The sequence below is a fragment of the Anabrus simplex genome, chromosome 8 (genome assembly GCF_040414725.1).
Source record: "Anabrus simplex isolate iqAnaSimp1 chromosome 8, ASM4041472v1, whole genome shotgun sequence".
Classification (NCBI taxonomy): domain Eukaryota; kingdom Metazoa; phylum Arthropoda; class Insecta; order Orthoptera; family Tettigoniidae; genus Anabrus; species Anabrus simplex.
The window spans coordinates 153,003,496-153,023,415 of record NC_090272.1 but is presented as its reverse complement, the minus strand read 5'-3'; the positions used below and the strand labels follow the sequence as shown (position 1 = coordinate 153,023,415).

The following is a 19,920-nucleotide window of genomic DNA, read 5'->3' as shown; positions in this document are numbered from 1 at the left end:
CTCAACCGTCTGAGCCACTCAGCCCGGCTGCGCAAAAGTTTTCTGCTACTAGCTGTAGTGTGGAACCGTTCAGTTACCAGTACATTAGGATTTTTAAGAATTAATTTCCTCAATCAAAATACGCAGTTCATAGTTTGATGAAATGTTGTGAATAAAATCAATAGGCTCCGAACTTCAAGAATAAACTGTTTTTGACAGCCTACGAAGAATGAAAAAAATCCACATTTTGACAGAAAATTTCCAAAAATTATTCTTTAGTGCTTGAATATTTTAAAGTCTATTTTCAAAAGAGTATCGATTAAAACTAATATCGTGACGTAAAATCAGTAACATTGTTATTGTTGAAACTAAACTCGACTGGAATATTGCGACGCATCTCAAAAGTTAGGGGCCCACTCAGATAGATCACAATTATTTGTCGAGCGGACTTTCATTGCAATTAAATAAATAAATAAATAAATAAATAAATAAATAAATAAATAAATAAATAAATATTGGTTGCCGGTAACTTCCCTCTTCCTGTCTGGCAGCTGGGCCACTGAAGGTCAGGTCCTAGTCTGAGACCTTGACCTTGAGGCGAGCTCGCCAGACCCCACGTGACGCTTTGTAATGCTCACTTGTTCTCTTTACATCCTGCTGAGTGAGAACCTTTCTTTTGCAAACATGTTTTATGTCCTAAATAGTTTCCTTGCTGTTTGACTAAAGACAAACAAATTTATATTACTCGTATTATAGATCAGTCGCATCGATCGATCGATCGATCGTATTTGAACCATCCCTTGAACGATGCGACTCCTGCCCATTCTGTGTGTCCGATGAGACGAGATGAATCATCACTATTACCATTGACGGGCTGAGTAGCTCAGTCAGTAGATGGCTGGTCCTCTGAGCTGAACTTGGCGGGTTCGAACACGACTCAGTCTGGTGGTATTTGAACGTGCCCAAATATTGTATATCAGCCTCGTGTCGGTAGAATAATGCTGGGGATTTTGTGGTGAAGTAAATTCGTAGCTCGCTGCTGCGAAACTTGAATTTACGAGCAATGACAGGTAGGAGATTCCTGTAGTAGTATTATGAGTCAAAAGACCAAATGTTAAATTCCGCACTACATAACTTTGATTTTTTAAATTAATTAAATGCTACCCTAAGAGTTTATTGTGGCGGAACTGTGACAGTGAATTGGCCTCCCGATGATCCCTCATGCCTTTGCAACACGACCCTGAAGTAGAAAATTTCGGGCATCGTCACACTAGAAAATAACTGTAACAGTCTCCAAATGATCGCCGAATATTGGATCATCCGCATTTACTTGTTTCGGTCTCTCCACAATTCCCTGGCAAATTCAGTGCTTTTAAAGATAAAAATTTCATTGTTCCGTATTGAAAGTATTAACGTTAAAAATTAAATAATTGAAAGTGTATTGTTGAATCTTTCAGTGATTAACTATAAGTGTTTGTATTCACAGACTTCCCAGCAGCCGTAAAGCGCTTACTGTCGAATGACATCCTCATGTTCCGCACAGCCAGCAGTGTCCTCCACATCTTGCCTATTGCTGGTCTGTACACATTCTATGTATTGAATAGGTTGAACCTCTTTCAATTATTTAATTTTTAACGTAAATTCAGTGCTGTCGAAACGTTCTAGGCTGGCATATTTGCCTCTAAGTCTATCCACTTTTACGAAAGGTGAATGTTAAAATTAATGGAAAACCAAGATCATAGAAGAAACATGCAGGTTCTTCAATTGATAGGGTTATTAGTTGCTTTCTTCACGTAGAATGTTTTCATACCCACCTACAAAATATACAGTACTCTCCAAATACTATTATTATTATTATTATTATTATTATTATTATTATTATTATTATTATTATTATTATTATTATTCAAGTTGTTCTATTCATTTATTGTATCTTAGATTTCTTATAAACAAAGTGTATTGTTGAATCTTTCAGTGATTAACTATAAGTGTTTGTATTCACAGACTTCCCAGCAGCCGTAAAGCGCTTACTGTCGAATGACATCCTCATGTTCCGCACAGCCAGCAGTGTCCTCCACATCTTGCCTATTGCTGGTCTGTACACATTCTTGCCCAAGTACCTGGAGAGTCAATTCAGACTGGCAGCTCATACTGCAAATATGGTCTCAGGTAAGCTTTAAACCATAGAAAGTTTCTCTATTAATTTCTTAATTGAATTGACGGAAACAGGTTCTAGACTAGGTCATAGCAGACACTGTACTGGAAATCATTAGTGATATATGTGGTTTTAGTTTCCTGTGCATACTGTCATATCCTTTTTTTCTTTTTACTAACAGATAAAGTGTTTAAAGGACGTTGGTACATCATTCGTACAATATTACTTAGTATCAAGTTCAGCAATGGTCATTGTACTGGCACACTAGGGATACTAGTACCTTCTTCTTTAAATTTATTTTCCTGTATTCAAAATTCATCTTTCCTCATTTAAATTAAACCTATGATCTTTGATACAGTATAATAAGTCAACAACTCAATGTAGATTATGTACCAAAGGGCTTGTTTCGAAGCCATAACTTATCTTAAGTGTTGCCCAGTACCTAACATTTAATATAGCAGTAAGGACTTCTGAGAATTGTAGAAGATACAAACGCAGAAGTTACATGCTGTCCCAAGAGAAGTATGTATGGTACACGAGTTTAAGAGTATTTTCTTGTAAGGATAATTTTTAATTTTTGAATATATAAAGATCTCTTCTGTCATGACATGTCGTGTGAAGAGGTAGGGGTTTGATGGATGTATTGCCCTTAAATCATTCTGACAACACTTTGAAAGGCTGGTATTGCCACATTACTTCACTATAAAATATTATAAAACTGTACACGTAAATGGTTCAGTCATTTACCACCTGTTTGCAGTATTTATGTGTTTAAAATGGGGATATTTTTGCTACATTGCTATTGATTTTTGAAGTATCACATTTGAATGTAATTTAAAAGGAAGTGAGGACATGTATTCAAGGCTGCAGTATTCATTGTTAAAATACTGCAGTTGCTTGATTTACCTGTTGATTTAGATTACTTGGGCTGACTTTGCAAGTAATTTTAGTACAGGAAAAGTTAAAGCAGCAAGAGTGCCTTAGAAAGCATTTTGCAGATGAGTGCAGAATATGACATTAGTTGTCATATTACCTGAAATGTTTTTACACATTCTAGGTAATTAAATAAATGGGGGAAAAAATATTGAAATGGTCAGAAAAGGAAAAGTAATTATTCCAAAGCTTAACCACAATTTGCCCATACTTATAATTAATTTGATATTTTCTTATGTCTCTATTTTTTCTCACACTTCTTAAAACTTGAATTGATGGCTACCCCCTTGATGCCCATTCTAACTGGAATCTTCCCTTCTGTTTTCTTCCTCCTCACTTTGTTGCAGTTAAACAGAATCAGCTTTCATAACCACAAGATGCCACTTCTTCCTGTTCATTGCTTTTTCTGCTACCAGTCCAAAGATTTTTCTTTCTGGACAGTTGTCAGCCAGGTGGATTTGTGGGTGCGACTTTGAAACTTACAAATGCACTCCTTACTTTGTCTGTTAGTGAGATTCTTCTTTAACTGCAGAGCATATACATTCCAGCAGTGCGAATCTTTTGTGCATATGTTTTCTTAACTACACAGCATTCTCTTCCATAGAGCATGGCTGGCCAAACAAGATTTTTGTATACTTTAGACCTACCCTCGGATTGTAAGGGCATTCTTCTATCACACAGTATCTCATTAGGACTTCACCACTTGGTCCAACCAGTATTTATTCTGTGGGTAACACCTGCATCTATTGTACTAACAGTTGAGAGTATTGACCCTTGACTGTGATAGAGTAAATCATGTAATTATTTACCTTCATCATATATTACAATCATGGGATGTATTCGAAGTATGAACACACTATGGCTACCTGTTCTCTGCAATATTCCACCTCCAGCCCTGAGAAGATCAGAAGCACTTCTAAAGGTATGGAAAAACATTCAACAGAATCCAGAGCTTCTCATTCACCAAGATATTGCACAAACAGAACATCAGTACTTGAAATCAGGGAAACCACAGTGGCGTACAGCAGTTAACCTTGAAAGATCCTCCTTCAAAATTATGAATTCATGGAAAATCCAGTGGAAGCAATCTACATTAGTTAATATACATCTGATTGAAGACCCTTCTAAGCGACTACAAGGATTTGACCTTCCCAGATATCAGTGGAGGATCATCAACCGGATCCGAACTGGACAAGGCAGATGTGGATATCTGCTACACAAATAGGGATGGGCTACCTCTGCAAATTGTGAATGTGGTGCCTCCTTGCAGACTGGCCACCACATTGTTGCTGACCGCCCTCTTCGTTCTTTTAGAGGAATGATAACGAACATCCATCATGCATCAAATGAAGCAATAGAATGGGTCAGAGAACTAGATCTAGAATTGTAAGATTGTACGAGCTTGTGACTGTGAACATTTGTCCACAAACTTTGTATACAAAATGTACATGTAAATAACTTTGATTCATCATATGATAAATGAATAAATAATTATATCTAAGAGAGTTAAACTTCTCCCTAAAGTATCAAAAACTTTCGTGCTTCATATACGTAGATAACCCACATAAAAAAGGTAAGCTAAATTTACATTCTCAAGTAACCCTTTCATTACAGAGTCTAGAATCTTTCAAACTCTTGTCTGTTCAGCACTGATATTAAAAATGGGAGCTGCCCTCTTCCATTTTTGATTCTCTGGAACAATAACAAAATATCATGAACAATTATTAGTATGTTCTTTCTACTAATTCTACTTCTAGGGCTGTACTATAAATTAAATCAAGGGGCACTTGAATGAACTTTAGGTGACCACATGAGTAATGGGCTCCTTGACATTATGCATATTGTATACTTCTTGGAGAGAAGAAACTGTGATGGAATGTTTTGATATCTTTGGAGATTGTTTTTATTGTCATGACTAGATAATCATTGATAGTGCATTAGAGTGTAAAAAAATATTGTAGTATAAAATAAATAATAAGTGCTGTGTTATATTAGTCCCCTACAAATATTGGTGGCCCCAACATGATTGCCAATTTTTCTTTGTCTTCTTCTGCCAATGGAATTTGATAGTAAGCCTTCGGGAGATCTAGTTTACTAAAGATGATCTTGTTCTCTAAAATTTGATTGACATCATGAATTTGTGGAATAGGGTGGTATTGTCCGATCATTTAGCCGTCTGTAGTCTCCACACACTCTCCAAGAGCCATTCTTTTTTCATGATGAGGTGTAGAGGACTGGCCCATTGGGGCTTCGAAGGAAGTGATGTGGGGACCACACGAGTAATACAGTCCTTGACATTATGCACATTGTATACCTACTCCTTGGAGAGAAGAAATTGTGATGGAATGTTTTGATGTCTATGGAGATTGTTTTTATTGTTATGACTAGATAATTATTGACAGTGCATTAGAGTGTAAAAGAATATTGTAGTATAAAATAAATAATAAGTGTTGTGTTATACTAGTCCCCTACAAACTTATTAGGGTTGTAGTTACTGTAAATATAACATTTGACTTGCACTCAAAAAGTAAACTTTCCTTAATTTTGCTCCCATCTATCATTATATATCAGCTGTTGCTGGTTGATATGGGCGGGAGGTTGCTGGAGATATACAGCATATATTCAGTCTTTGCTTGACTTATAAATTCACACTCCACAGATTAGCAGTGAAGTTCATTGCACGATACCAGAATCTGCCTCTGCTATGAATGTTCCTCCAGATAGTTAAATTACAGTGACGACCTCTTTAGTCCTAGCAGGTTGTAGAAGAGTAGCAACAGACAGGAAATGGATCTAGTGAGAAGGTACCTGTCCACCATAAAACTCATGTTACAGTAACCTGAATTGAAGAGGGTGAAAGTGAGTGTGTTCTTCAATTGTATTGTGAGAAGAAAGGATTCGATTCATGAAATGAACCACTTTCTGTTTCTTCCATTCAGTTGAATTCTGTGTGTAATTAGCAAGGGGGCTTATTAGGTGGGCATAATTCAAAGTCAAATCTAAAGAGCTGCTCACTATTCATTGGAAATATGTCGTCATCAGCATCAGAGGTACCTCATTATTCTTTTAAGACTTTCACTAGTGGTAGTGGAGGTGTTCTGAGAATGAATGACTAGCTGCAGTTTAGGTACTGTTTAAACTACCTAATTGTCTTATGCACTGTATAAAATAGTTGTTCCAGTTAACACTTTGTTGGTTAGACACTATGCAAAAATATTTCATTTTTCTAGGTTTTATTGTTTCTAAAATTTAGACTTTTTCTGTGAATTCTGTAAATTTTCTGGACCTTGTGTTATAAAGTAAAAGTTCCTTCATGAATGACATAATGGACCATTTATTTTATTTTATTTTATTTTAATTTTTTTCAAATTTCAGAACTGACAGTAAGTGAAGTGATATGATAGTTGTTTGTACACACCATGAAATTAGACTCTGGACATTGAGCTTACTACACAGATGTGATGCCTGCACTGAATGTTGTGGGCAACATTTTGAGCAACGTTTGCAAACAATGTTGAGTGTCCAATGTCTAATTTCACTGTGTGCACTTTATTGATTGTCAGTTCTACATTGTTTAGGAATGTAGAGTTTTTTTGTTTCTGACATTCCTAGGCTTGTCCTGCCACAGGGTTTTGTCCTAGACTTTATATTTCTATTTAAAAGTTGTTGTTCTTCGACCCCTCTGTCTGCTACTCAATGACCAGCATGAAAGTGTAGAATATATAAGTAAACAGTATTTGTCATTAAGAGATTATGTTGTTTGTTCCCCTGATTACTCAGTGATGTAAACTCCTTGGTTGCAAGAAACTAAGTTTATGAATGTGTTGTTCCAGGTGTGGGAGGTATTCTGGTGATGGGACTAGGGATCATCATCAGTGGTGTATTCATCCTCAGGGTGAAACCTAATGCAAGGTTTGTTGCAGCTTGGATTGCCTGCACTGCTATTATATATGCCATTGGTAAGTTGTTTCACCTGTTATTTGAGAAAAGCCAATAATAAGAATTCTGACGATATTAAACTTTAGATGTTTTTGTCCAGAGAGAAAATCTACTGTACTTTTTTTTTTTTTTTTCCCTCCTATCAACACTTGCAACAGGAAGGTAATGTTATGGGTGTTCCTGTTAAAATTAGTGAGCATAGGATGGGTAGGAAATAGTAATATCTTCATGATGTATTTTCCACCAAATGTTTTTAGTTATGACATTTCTTTAAAAATGGAAAGCACTGAATTACGGTGTAGAGGAATGACTGTTAAAAAAACTAGAAACTAATTGTAACTTTTACATGCTCTAATAAAAGGTTCAAATAAATTTAAAATAATTAGATAAAAAGAACAAATAAAAAATGAAAGTAAATCATTCTTAATTCTGTGATTCAAATATAGGTAGGAATTGATTTAGATGTTTCTTCTTAAGAATCACTCAGAAATGAGAATAAAAGTGGTTCTTGTTTTTACCCAGAAAAGATGCAAGTTAAAATATTGTTATAGTATCTTTTAAAGCTGCTAAATAAGTTTTCAAAGAACTGTCTAAATTTCAGCTATAGTGAAGATAACCTTCTCAATCTAGTCTGAGACAATCAGAGGGTCTGTTATATTGTAAGTAACTTTCTCAGACTGTCTTAATAGTATTGATAATGTCTTAAAAATACGTGCTATTATTATGGTTGAAACTAATACACTTCAAAGAATGTGACTGTGGCGTGATAACTTCACACGTGTCAGCTACCTTACTTTAATACACTCTGTATATTTTATGTCTCTTACACAAACTTGTATCAACATTCTATACAAAATGTTATCCAAAAGTTTGGGGACTGCGCATATGAGCATGTAGTTAAAATAACAGTGTCTGAAATCCATCCTTCCAACTCTACCAATCAGTAATGGTTTTGCCTATGGACGGTGAGAAATGAGGTGTATGTAGGCACCTTCTTTTATTGTTAGTCATCTTCGTGCTGCAAAGTAAGAAACACGTATATTCAAGAGCAGTGTCTAAACATTAAATGTTGTTCATATTTGGAAGAAAACCCTTCAAAAACTTTCACACTGTAAAGAACACAGAATGTTGTACGGAGAATTGTCCATTTATAATTAATTTCTGTGGGAAAAACAGTAAACAGGAAGCTTTATCAGAATGTTTTACATTGTATTTGGGAGTCCACGCATTGTAAGCAGCCTGAGATGTGGCGAAGTAGACATTGACACCTTTGCCATGACAACATGTCAGCACATCTGTTCCTGCTGGTCTCAGAGTTTCTTGTAAAAATGGAACTTGTGTACTGTTACTTCAGCTTCACCTGCCTTAGCCTTTCTATTCTAAAAATGACAGGGCATCTGAAGCAACATCATTTTGCATCAATTAATTACATAAAAGCAGCAGCACCACAGGGAGAATTATGGGAAGTTGAAAAACATGGTTTTCAGTAGTGTTCCAGGAGTTTTAACAACACTGGCAAAGTCTTTAGTCACCCAAAGGGATTACTTTGAAGATTCAGAATTATGGGAAGTTGAAAAACATGGTTTTCAGTAGTGCTCCAGGAGTTTTAACAACACTGGCAAAGTCTTTAGTCACCCAAAGGGATTACTTTGAAGATTATTGAGCATTGTTGTTTTAAAGTATTCACATTCAGCAGCTTTATTCCAAGTCCTTGAACTTTTGGGTCCTACTTCTTATAAACTCAGGTCATTTCTTTACTTATTAATGTAAAATATTTTAAAATTTATTTTCAGGAATGGGAATTCTTATGTTCATTGGCTGTCCAATGGATGACTTCGCTGGCCTAAATGTTGGAAGGTAAGGTTCGACATAGTTTGCTTTTAGATAAAGCTCATGGTGACTTTGGTGACATAGTTTATTAATTATTTTATTGTTAAAAATTTATAAACAGTTTAGAGTATTCCAAATAAGATGCTTAACTCTGTTTTGCTAGTTTGCTTGAAATATTCCATTTTGTTGAATCCACTTTTAAGAAAAAGGGTATGTATGGTAAGCCAGTGAAATTGTCACTGGTTTCTCGTCAAGGTAATTCAGTTCAAATCCTGGCCATCCTGGTTCCATTTTGTCATGTGGGACAAAATTCTGGCACCTCAGTGTCTCTGAAAACCATAAAAGTAATAATAATAATAATAATAATAATAATAATAATAATAATAATAATAATAATAATAATAATAATAATATATTATTATTATTGTTCTGAGATATCTGTGGAACAGCAGAGGTGAAAGAAGGTGCGGGCTAGAATGGGTCTAAGTACAAAGCTGAAAGATTAATTAAAATTTGAATTAAGGTTATATTTTCTATAGACAACAAGATTTAACAAATTTTCACTAGGTGAAATAACAATGAAAAATCAGGTACAATTATAACTTTACAAACGAAAGCACAAGTTAAGGGGTCTTTACAAATTCTGGCTTCGAGCCTCAGTTACACAATCCTTGAGCTATTAGCCCAACATTATAACAAGGTACACTCATATAAAGGGCAGAAAGCACTTGCTCCCAACTTTTAACCTCAAGCCTCCCAGAGGCACTTTTCAAACACAAGAAAGAGCTGACCCGCTCTCAATTTTTCAAGCCTATTAAAAGGCAATACCAGACTTTACAAAAACTTGCCATCGAGGCTCAACGTACAAGAATTAAACAGGGGTATCTCGTACCCAGCCTACAGGGCCTTAAAAGAAAAACAATATGTTAATTAAATGGCCCAAAATACCAAGATGAATGGAGGCGTTGCTTGCACTCCTACATGAAACTTTATAAAACCTAAGGGGCACTAGGCTGATGATACAGGGGCTATTCCCAAACTAGGGAGGTGACTCGTATAAGAAAATTTTAATACATTAAGAGTAGAAAATTGGTCATGAAAACGTAGTCACCTCAACTCAAAATGAAGGGGAGCTTGAGAGGGGAAAGCACTCTCTATCCCCAATTTAGAGTTAAATAATAAGAAACTTTTACATAAGCCGGCACTAAGCTACATTTTTCGAAAGGTAGGTTACATTGAAAAAGTTTTGGACCTTCCCTGAGGGCTAAACTGCTGAGCTAGCAAGAAATAAAGAATGGGATCATTGGACATATCATGAGGATGCAGGATTCAAGACTTCTGAAACAACTAGTACAACACAATCTCATCTCAAAAAATACCACAACAGGATGTAAATGGATCAGAGAAGTAAGGGAGGATCTGAAGGAAATAGGTTGCTTGGGGAATGGCAGCCCATTCTTCACGGAGCGCTGCACAGCCCGAAGACCTGCAGATTACATGGTGTCGTGTGATTGGCACGACAACTCCTCTCGGTTGTTATTCTTGGCTTTCTGGACCGGGGTCGCTATCTCACCTTCAGGTAGCTCCTCAGTTGTAATCACGTAGGCTGACAGGACCTTGAACCAGCCCTCCAGGTAAAAATCCCTGATCTGGTCAGGAATTGAATCTGGAGCCTCTCTATGGATGCAATCGTAAGCTTTCTTGAAATCTACAAATGTTATCACCATATCTCTGTTTCTTCTCCTGTTATAGTCCATTATCAACTTAAGTCTCATGATCTGATCAGGACATTTCCTCGAGGGTCTGAAGCCTCCTTGATATTCTCCTAGTTCTTTCTCAAGTTGTAAACTTATCCTATCAAGGATGATTATTGAAAATATTTTGTATGTTATGTCTTTTGTACATTATTTTTGAAGAAAATTTCTCTAACATTTGTTATATTTTCTGTTCTAGGCTACAATCCTTTGAACCTGTTTGTGATCTCAACTGCAGTTGTGATCGTAATAAATTTGGCCCTATCTGTGGTATGGATAGTAAAACATACTTTTCAGCTTGTCATGCAGGCTGTCGGAATATTACTATAGAAGATGGAAAAATAGTGCAGGTAAGTGCAAATTGAATATCTTGTTCAGTACGGTATATTGCAATATTTTAGCTAAGAAAGTAGCTCCCTCTCTAGATCAATGACAATGTGTTGGCCTCCATATCTCAAGATATGGCAGAAGTAGTTGGATTTTTAATTTTTTTATTGATGTTCGTGGCCATTATAGACCACAATAAGCAACATTTACACATTTTTAGAAGCTTCTTGTGCAGCCCAGTATCATTGTATTCTCTTTCTGGCAGCCTGTCTCCTTTCTGCTGTCCACTCGCTGTTCTGCTGTTCTTCTTCACAGAAGTCCTTGGAAGTTATTGATCTGGTGTCGGTACTTGGTTCTGTTAACACAGTCTTCATGATTTAGTCCAATTTTTTTCAGATTATTAATACAGTAGATCTCCTTGTTCCAGCAACATCAGTTTCAGTGACGGCTTGTCTATAGCATCAAGTATTCTGTGGTGCTAACATATTCCTCATAAGGAAGTGTGTCCAGCCCTGCTTAATACAACAAACATACATGCAGCTACCTCGTATATAACATCAGTTTAAACCTCAATTTGGATTAGAATTTTTTGTAGAACCAAAATATTTTAAGATCTCTACTGTCACTAGAACATTCTGACAGTGATGATAATTAGCAGTTATCTGAAATGCAGCAAAACATGCTGTCAACAAAGGCACAAATGGACAATGATATTGTAAGTGAAGTGAAGAATAAGAGCCACCTTGACCATGGAGGAGGAAGAAGGAAAATTCGAATTGCCTATTTTAGTAGCGAGTGATGCTTAAGAAGCCATTAGAGTTATGAACATGTTCTATGAAGCTAGGGCAGGCTGTAGTGAATTTGTGATGAAAATATCGAACATAGAACATAATTTTGAAATGGGTAAGCAGCAGAAGACAGACAAAAGTTACTCATTATTGTTCCTAAATGAAGAAGTGTGGTGAGTACTGTACATACTGTACTTCAAAGTTTAACTGTATGACGTAAGACTCTTCTATGAAATTTAATACTACATCTTACAGTACGTCATATGCAATTCAAATTGCATTTTAATGTCAAGCTTAAAAGTAAATAAGTACAGTCTAAACTAAGCCCAATTAAGTTTTGTTCTATATCATTTTCCACTTCACTCAACTGAAAGGCCGGGCTGAGTACCTCAGCCAGAAGAGCGCTGCCCATCAGAGCTCGAGTTGGCGGGTTCAATCCCGGCTTAGTCCAGTGGTATTTGAAAGTGCTCAAATACACCAGCCTCGTTTCTGTAGATTTTCCAGCATGTAAAAGAACTCCTCCTGAAGGACCAAATTCTAGCACCTCAATGTCTCCGAATATCATAAAAGTATTGCCATTGATGCTTTCACGGCCCATACTTATAGACATGATATAGGCTTATGCTGTGTCAAGAAAATAAGGTGAAATTCTTTACGTTTTGCTGAGAACTTTGCTCTGCGTCATCAAAAGAAAATCTTGACTGTCCACAAGAAAGGCTTCTCAAACAATGTTCTCTGTGAAACGTAAAAAATTTTACCTTATTTTCTTGACACAGCATAAGCCCAAAAGCCTATATCATGTCTACTGTAAAAGTAGTTAGTGGGACGTTAAACCAATAACATCATTACTACTCAACTGCAAACATAACTCAGTTACAATTATACTCGTTTAAAACAACACAATTTATCAGGTCCCTTAGATGATATTATAACAAAGTTCTATTCTTGATGCCAACCTTATGTGAAGGGATATATTGACTCTTCAGTATTTTTGTAGTGATTGTGTATATGCTGTGTGTGCTGTGTGTATATGAAGAGGTGTGTGTTGAGACAAACATAAATGCCAATCCCCAAACCAAAGGAGTTAACCCGGCACAGCTAAAATATCCACCTCGGCCGGGAATCGAACCCAGAACTCTTTGAACTGAAGGTCACGATGCTAACCATTCAGCCAAAAAGGCCGACCCATTTTAATTATTATTGTCATTGTTGTTGGTTTTTTTAAATTGATTACCTGGGTTACTATAGTATAAAGCATTCATTGTGAACTAAATTCTTTGTATTGTTCAGTTTTCAGACTGCCAGTGCATAAAAGAGAGCTACTTGAATGAGACTCTAGCAACTCAAGATGCAATGTCTGTTGCTACCATCGGATATTGTGACAGCAAGTGCAAAACGTTTGTCTGGTACATTCTTCTCTTCTCGCTCTTCGTCTTCATTCACTCAACGTCTGAAGTAGGGAGCATGTTGCTGATACTACGATGTGTTGATCCTAGAGATAAAGCCATGGCTCTGGGGCTTATACAGTTTGCAATAGGACTATTTGGTGGGTATACATGAATCTAATCTTCAATTTTTCAGCAATATGTATAATATGTGAATTTACATTTGGCTATTTTTTAAAGATAATAGATTATTGCGTACTTCTCTTTGTCAACAGTCTTCATTACTACTGTATTTAATATTTAACCTTTTTAACCTTTTTTTTTTAGCTATCTTTTTTCCTCTAGCTTCCTTAACAGCAAGAGGTTTTTAGTTGGTTAATGTATTAAATCAAATAGCCTAATAAAATTCTTTATTTGCGTGGGTAATATTTATGAAATTTTATACAAACATTTGATGTAAATCTGCAAAAGAAGAGCTACACTTACATACACTATTCCAAAAAATAAAAAATAAAAAAAATATATAGGATGCTTAGAAAGTAAATTCACTGAGTGAGTTGGCCATGCGGTTAGTGTCGCGCAGCGGTGAGCTTTCATCCGGGAGGTAGTGGGTTCGAACCCCACTGTCGGTGGCCCTGAAGATGGTTTTCCGTGGTTTCCCATTTACACACCAGGCTGTACCTTAATTAAGGCCACAGCCACTTCCTTCCCACTCTGAGCCCTTTCCTATCCCATCGTCGCCCTAAGACATATCTGTGTCAGTGCGACGTAAAGCAAATTGTAAAAAAAAATAAATTAATAATTCCACCTGAAAACAGTTGATAGTTATCATTGTATTTCCTAGTTAGGAATTTGGATCCTGACATTGAGAATGCTTGAATGTGACTACTGAATGTTGATAGCTTTAAGTACATTAAAGTCCTCAAGTGGGACAAAATTCTGTCATATTAGCATCTCTTAAAATCTATGGTAGTAGAAAGAATATAAGAAAAAAGTACTATAACCATTAAATACTGTCATTAGAGCATTCATGATTGTGTGCTTGTACAGTATGCTATGTTTCTTTACACACTGGCAAAGCATAAATGCCCTCAGCAGGCAATCAGACTGTCGTGACATGATATTCTGTGTGTTTAAGACAATCAAACATTGTAAAACCTGTAAAACTGACACGTACACTTTACAAAGTATATGAAGAATGTCACGGAGGGTGACGGGAAAAGTACAAGGAAAAAGTAATTAGGCCGAATCACAATTACACAAGAAACATTTTACTAATTTACAGTCACAAATTACCTTTTTAAATTATCAGTAAAATTACAATTATGTTTACTTCACAGAATGCCAGTCTTAAGGAAATACTAACATTGATTTTGCATGGGGCTGGAATGTTATCGAAGTTTACAAGAAAAGAATACTTCATTTTAAAAAATTAAGATGTTAAATGGCTGTCATCACTAAGTGAAATAAACATGATACCTTGGAACTTTCAAAATTATTATTATTAGTTTTTGCCACTTGTTTATCATCACACTAACACATCAGAGGTTTTCTGTGACTGAAGGATGAGAAGGACTAGGAGTGGGAAGATGGTGGCCGTGGCCTTAATTAGGTACAGCCCCAGCTGCTGACGGTGGGATTCTAACCTGCTATCTCTCAAATGCAAGCTCACAGCTGCATGACCCTAACCGCATGGCCAACTCACTCGGTTCCCCCACCCCTCCTTTTTTTTTCTTTTTGTAGTTAAACTTATTCAAATTTAGTATTTCAAATAATTGGGCATTTACTTTACAAAATTATTAGTTCTTCAAGTTCTCATCACTAAGCCCTAACCTCTTCAAGTAAAGTACATTTTTGCATTTGCAGAAAAGATGCTCTACAGGGGCACTTGTTTAATTTTATGAATACACCCAGCGGTGATAGATATTGTAGGAAAAGTTTGATGTCTTCGGAAGTACTGAAAAGTTGGGAAAGTACCTCATCCAGCACTAGTGAAGCTACTACTTCTGTTGAATTAGAAATGTAAAATGATCTTCATCATCGCTTAATTTCTTCCCATTTCTGCTTTCATGCAATGTTTATCGACTACTAAAATGTAACAATTACAATTTTACTTCAAGAAATAAATTACGAGTAAAAATTACATTTTACAAAAAGTAACAATGACAAGTAAAGATTGCTAAAGAGGTATTCGTTACAAGTAGTTTAATATTACTCAGTTACTTCCCAACTCTGGTCATGAATGGTTCATTAGTAAAGAGGTAGATAAGAAACTTTGTTGAAAGACTTAAACATGTCCATGACATGCACCTAGGTATTTTAATCAGTGATCATACGGTGAATGTGTTTGAGAAGATTGCTTGTGGGAATTGTGGGAATACATGATTCACAATTTTTTCATTTTTCCTGCATATCCCCACAACTTTCAAGTGCATTTCTTCAAAAGTATTTAGTCAAACCTCCTGAACATTTGCTACCTTTTTTTTTTTTCGCTATTTGCTTTACGTCGCATCGACACAGATAGTTCTTATGGCGACGATGGGATAGGAAAGACCTAGGAACTGGAAGGAAGCGGCCTTGGCCTTAATTAAGGTACAGCCCCGGCATTTGCCTGGTGTGAAAATGGGAAACCACGGAAAACCATCTTCAGAGCTGCCAACAGTGGGGCTCGAACACACTATCTCCCGATTACTGGATACTGGCCGCACTTAAGCGACTGCAGCTATCGAGCTCGGTCCTGGACATTCAGAAGTTGTACTGACACTGATTATCAGAGAAGCTTATCAAGGAAAATAATTACCGTATTTGATTCATTTGATAGAGTTGTTTTATGAATTTTGTTGTAAGACAATTGGGCGATTGAAATAAACAAATTGGTTTCCAAAAACTCTCCTTATTTGGGATTTATACTGTTGATGATTTACAAATACATTAAAATCTGCTTCTAATGGCATCTTTATGAACTGGAAAACTGTCCATATTGGAAGTGTTTTCAAATCCCATGAAGAATGGTTCAATTTTCATGTTAGTTCACCTGTATTCAGTGGAACCTGTCTGACATGGAAATTTGGCTATAATAAATAATAATAATCGTATGGCCTCAGCTACCGTTTGCAGACATTTCGATTTGACGCCATCTGGCTGTCTGCTCGTCAATTTCGACGTTCCGGTTTACTCTGTCTGCCATCTAGCGGACCTAGAGTAAACCGGATCTCTCTTGGGCGTCTATGGCTGAGATTTAATTAATTTTGTCGGGTAAATACCAAATGTATCACCAGAGATCTTTTACATGCCAACATCGTACGACATGGAGTGTCGAAATGGATTTTTTTCCGCCCTTCAAAAATCCGACTACCTCTGCCGGATTTGAACCCGCTATCTTGGGATCCGGAGGCCGACACTCTACCACGGATCCACAGAGGCTATTATAGCTGAAAAAATATGTAAGACTTGAACCCAAATATTTGGATTGTAAGGCAGCAATTCTACCTCTAGACCACGACAGGGGCGCTAGATTGCCAAAAAGCCTGGATTCAATTCCAAACCTCTCCATAGTGTTCATATAGAGTGAGGGCATATAACACCATTGATGGTGATTGATATGTCGGATGGAGATCTTAAGCTTTCAGCAGACCCCTTGGTGCTATTCATCAGGAGTAGGCTATGTGCCAACACTGGGTTCCACCCTCTCCCTTCCTATTATCATATACCACGTCATTCATTTTATCTCATTAACTCTTCTAATACGGCTTACATCAGGAAGGGCATCCATTCGTAAAAATTTGCTATGAAGTTTCATCACACTTCATTACCGACCCCTTAGAGAAATGGGACAAGGGTTGGATACACACGCTGATGGAAACATAACATAACATACCGTAACATAAATATATTTATTTTCTCTCCCTCCATTGTCATCTCCTCTGTGAATGCTTCTCCTATATCTGTCTTGTTAAGACCATAATTCTTCTTCTTATTGATTTTAATGTTTTTTCTGTTCTCTTCCAGGTAATGTACCTTGTCCCATAGTGTACGGAGCAGTGGTAGACTCAGCCTGTCTTGTTTGGGAAACTGCAGCTTGTGGAGAAAGAGGAGCCTGTTGGTTATATGATGCTGATGTCTTTAGGAAATTTTTCCATGGTAAATATTATTTAGAACCACCCAAGAAACGTATTTTAAAAAATTATTTGGGGTTAGCATTTTCTCTACTTTTCACGATGAAGAAAAGCTCAGTCAGTCTGCATGAGATAAATAATAGAAAGTTCAGCTTAAATCATTAAAAAATAATTCAGATGTTCCTAAACTAAAGATTACTTAGAACTGTTGATGATTTTAGCATACTTCCAAATGTTTGAATTTTCTCTTGAAAGGTTTACAACATGCTAGTAAGTATTCTGACATGGGTACCTTGAATTTAAATATTTCAAACACCAGGCAACTCTGTGCATTGATTTTGGAAAGCTTGATCATAAGAAGTGACTACATAACCAACTGTACAAGCTCCTCCCTTGTAGCTGAAATGAGTGATTACAACCAATTATACCAACTACATATTACAGTAATAAAGTAAGAAACATTGAGGTTTCACATTCAGTTCATGAGAGCATCTACTTGTATATTTCATTCTTATTTAGAAATATATATTAATTAATTCTTGTTTCAAAATAGAAATAAAATTTCTTGAAATTCCTGCATGCACTTTAAGTTGTTTGAATACATTTTTCCATGATGTAAGATGAAATGAATTTGGTTATACTTTTGTCTGCAATCATCCATCATCTGAGTACCTGAACTTTTATTATTTTACACATTCATTGAGCATAGTATATTGCACATCGCAGATCAATGGCAGCTGCTCTCTGTCGGACTGAGGAGGGCTGTAAATCTGTGTGATAGGAAATAAGAGTTGAAGTTTCTTAATGGCATATTTTGGTTTGACAAGGCTTATGGGCATTATAAGTATCATAGCACTGTGAGCACCAGCCACACAGTCATGCATTTCTTATTTTAACCAGTTACTGCAGTTGCAGGTCATAATTGAAAATCATTTCTTATATGATATTTACTTGTCGTTTTCTAGGTACAACAGCAGCCATCTTGCTTTGTGCATTTTTTGTGGACATCATAGTGTGGTTCAAAGCAGGCAGCATAAGTTTTCAAGAAGAACAAAGTCCAAGCCCACAGCAGGAAGAACTGAGTCCTATTGCAGGAAGAGCTCATTCAGAGACAAGTGTCTGACCTTCAGTTTCAACTGTGGAGTCCACAGTTCAAAGGAGTCTTCCTTAATATTCTTTTAAGGCATTAGTGATACATTTCCATAGATGTATGATAACCAGAACTTGGTTTTCTATTTCAGGCTATGGAGAAAGAATGTAATCACTCCAGAGAGATATTATGTAAGTTTTATCCCATTCAACTGAAGTTTACCAATTTACCGACTGATTTTCAGGGCAGGGACTTCTTCATACATGGTAGCAAAAATGGATAGTGTTTAGTCGTTTGTTAACTTCATGTAGCAAAAGGAAAAACTGAACTATTCTGTGGAAAAAGAAAACCTTTTTGTAAAGAATGGAAAGAATGTCTTTTCAATCAGATATTTCTTTTGACTTTGGAAGAAAGTTGATAAGTATGTTATCAATTGGAACATATTTTTATCAAAGTATGCATATTTGAGACTAAGCTAAACTATTTTTATGATGCTGCAAATGATTAAGTGTGAATGGATTTTAAATTTGGAATACAAAATAAACTTAAAGTTTTTAGTGAAGATTTTACAAAAAAGATCAAATTCTTTTATTTCAGATGTTGAATTTGTATACAAATTTTTATATAATAAATAAGTACCATAGTTACATTAATTATATCTAAATTACCACATTTCTTGGTCTTTATCATTGTTATATTGTAATATTTGAGGCTGTATCTTAATTACTGTTGGCTTAAAGAACTCTGAAGACTGGAGATAATAAATGTTATGTCTACTATATAAACCATACTCAAGTATTTCATAGCACCATGTCATATTATTCTATGAATACCACATTTTGATTGTAATTATGCAGTAGCAGCGATTGGGAATTAGAAGTAGGAGAGCAAACAATGTAGTCACTAAAATGTACCCAGGTTTGTAGGGTATAGGGTGGGAGGGGCAGGGTGCAGTAGAACCTCGATAATTCGAAATTGGTTAATTCAAAATCCCGCCTAATTCAAAGAAGCTCTCATTCCCGGAAACATGAGATACAGTTTTATATGTTATTTAAATTGTTTAATTCGAAATACGGATAATTCGTAATTCGAAGTACAATGTTGGCCCCATTACCGAAATTCAGACTTTTAGTTCGAAACAATAGTATGTTACAGAGTAATTTCAACTCAAAATTTATCTGCGTCATAATAGAACACATGTTCCGGAATGTGGAGGGGTAGCTTTCCGCACTTACATTCACTTTGGTGCGTCTACATTGCGCTTCATGATTGCTAAGTTGAATGAAATCGGAATTCTTTTGTATTTAACCTTTTAAGGAACGCCGTAATATCACACAACAGGCAGTGTGTGGAAAAACAGAATCTGCGAACACTAGTGATGCCGACATTTGACGAAAAAAGCATGGCTCATATAATAAATTCGTAGGCACCGAACAACATTGTCATTGCCGATGAAACTGCATGGCTTTCTTTTAATGCGAGCCCAAACGGTCTTATGGTTTTAAAGGAGAAAGTGGCAGCCGGAGAATCGTACATGGGTAGGGGATGGGGGTCATTGTAGTGCGTTGCAATGCACATGGAAGCGAGAAACTTTATCCCCTCGTCGTAGGAAAGTTCGACAATCC

General features: G+C 36.2%; 1 protein-coding gene across 1 annotated transcript in view; it reads left to right on the top strand.

Annotated features, from left to right (window-relative positions):
* The window catches only part of Oatp74D (Organic anion transporting polypeptide 74D), an 82,412-nt gene extending 63,831 nt beyond the window's left edge, over positions 1-18,581 (top strand). Inside the window, exons 4-10 of the mRNA XM_067153025.2 lie at positions 1,984-2,148; positions 6,901-7,026; positions 8,800-8,863; positions 10,790-10,940; positions 12,996-13,251; positions 17,099-17,230; positions 18,171-18,581. Coding sequence (XP_067009126.1) covers positions 1,984-2,148; positions 6,901-7,026; positions 8,800-8,863; positions 10,790-10,940; positions 12,996-13,251; positions 17,099-17,230; positions 18,171-18,328 — 1,052 coding nt within the window. The 3' untranslated portion in view covers positions 18,329-18,581. The remainder of the gene's footprint in view (positions 1-1,983; positions 2,149-6,900; positions 7,027-8,799; positions 8,864-10,789; positions 10,941-12,995; positions 13,252-17,098; positions 17,231-18,170) is intronic.
* The last annotated feature ends 1,339 nt before the right edge of the window (positions 18,582-19,920 follow it).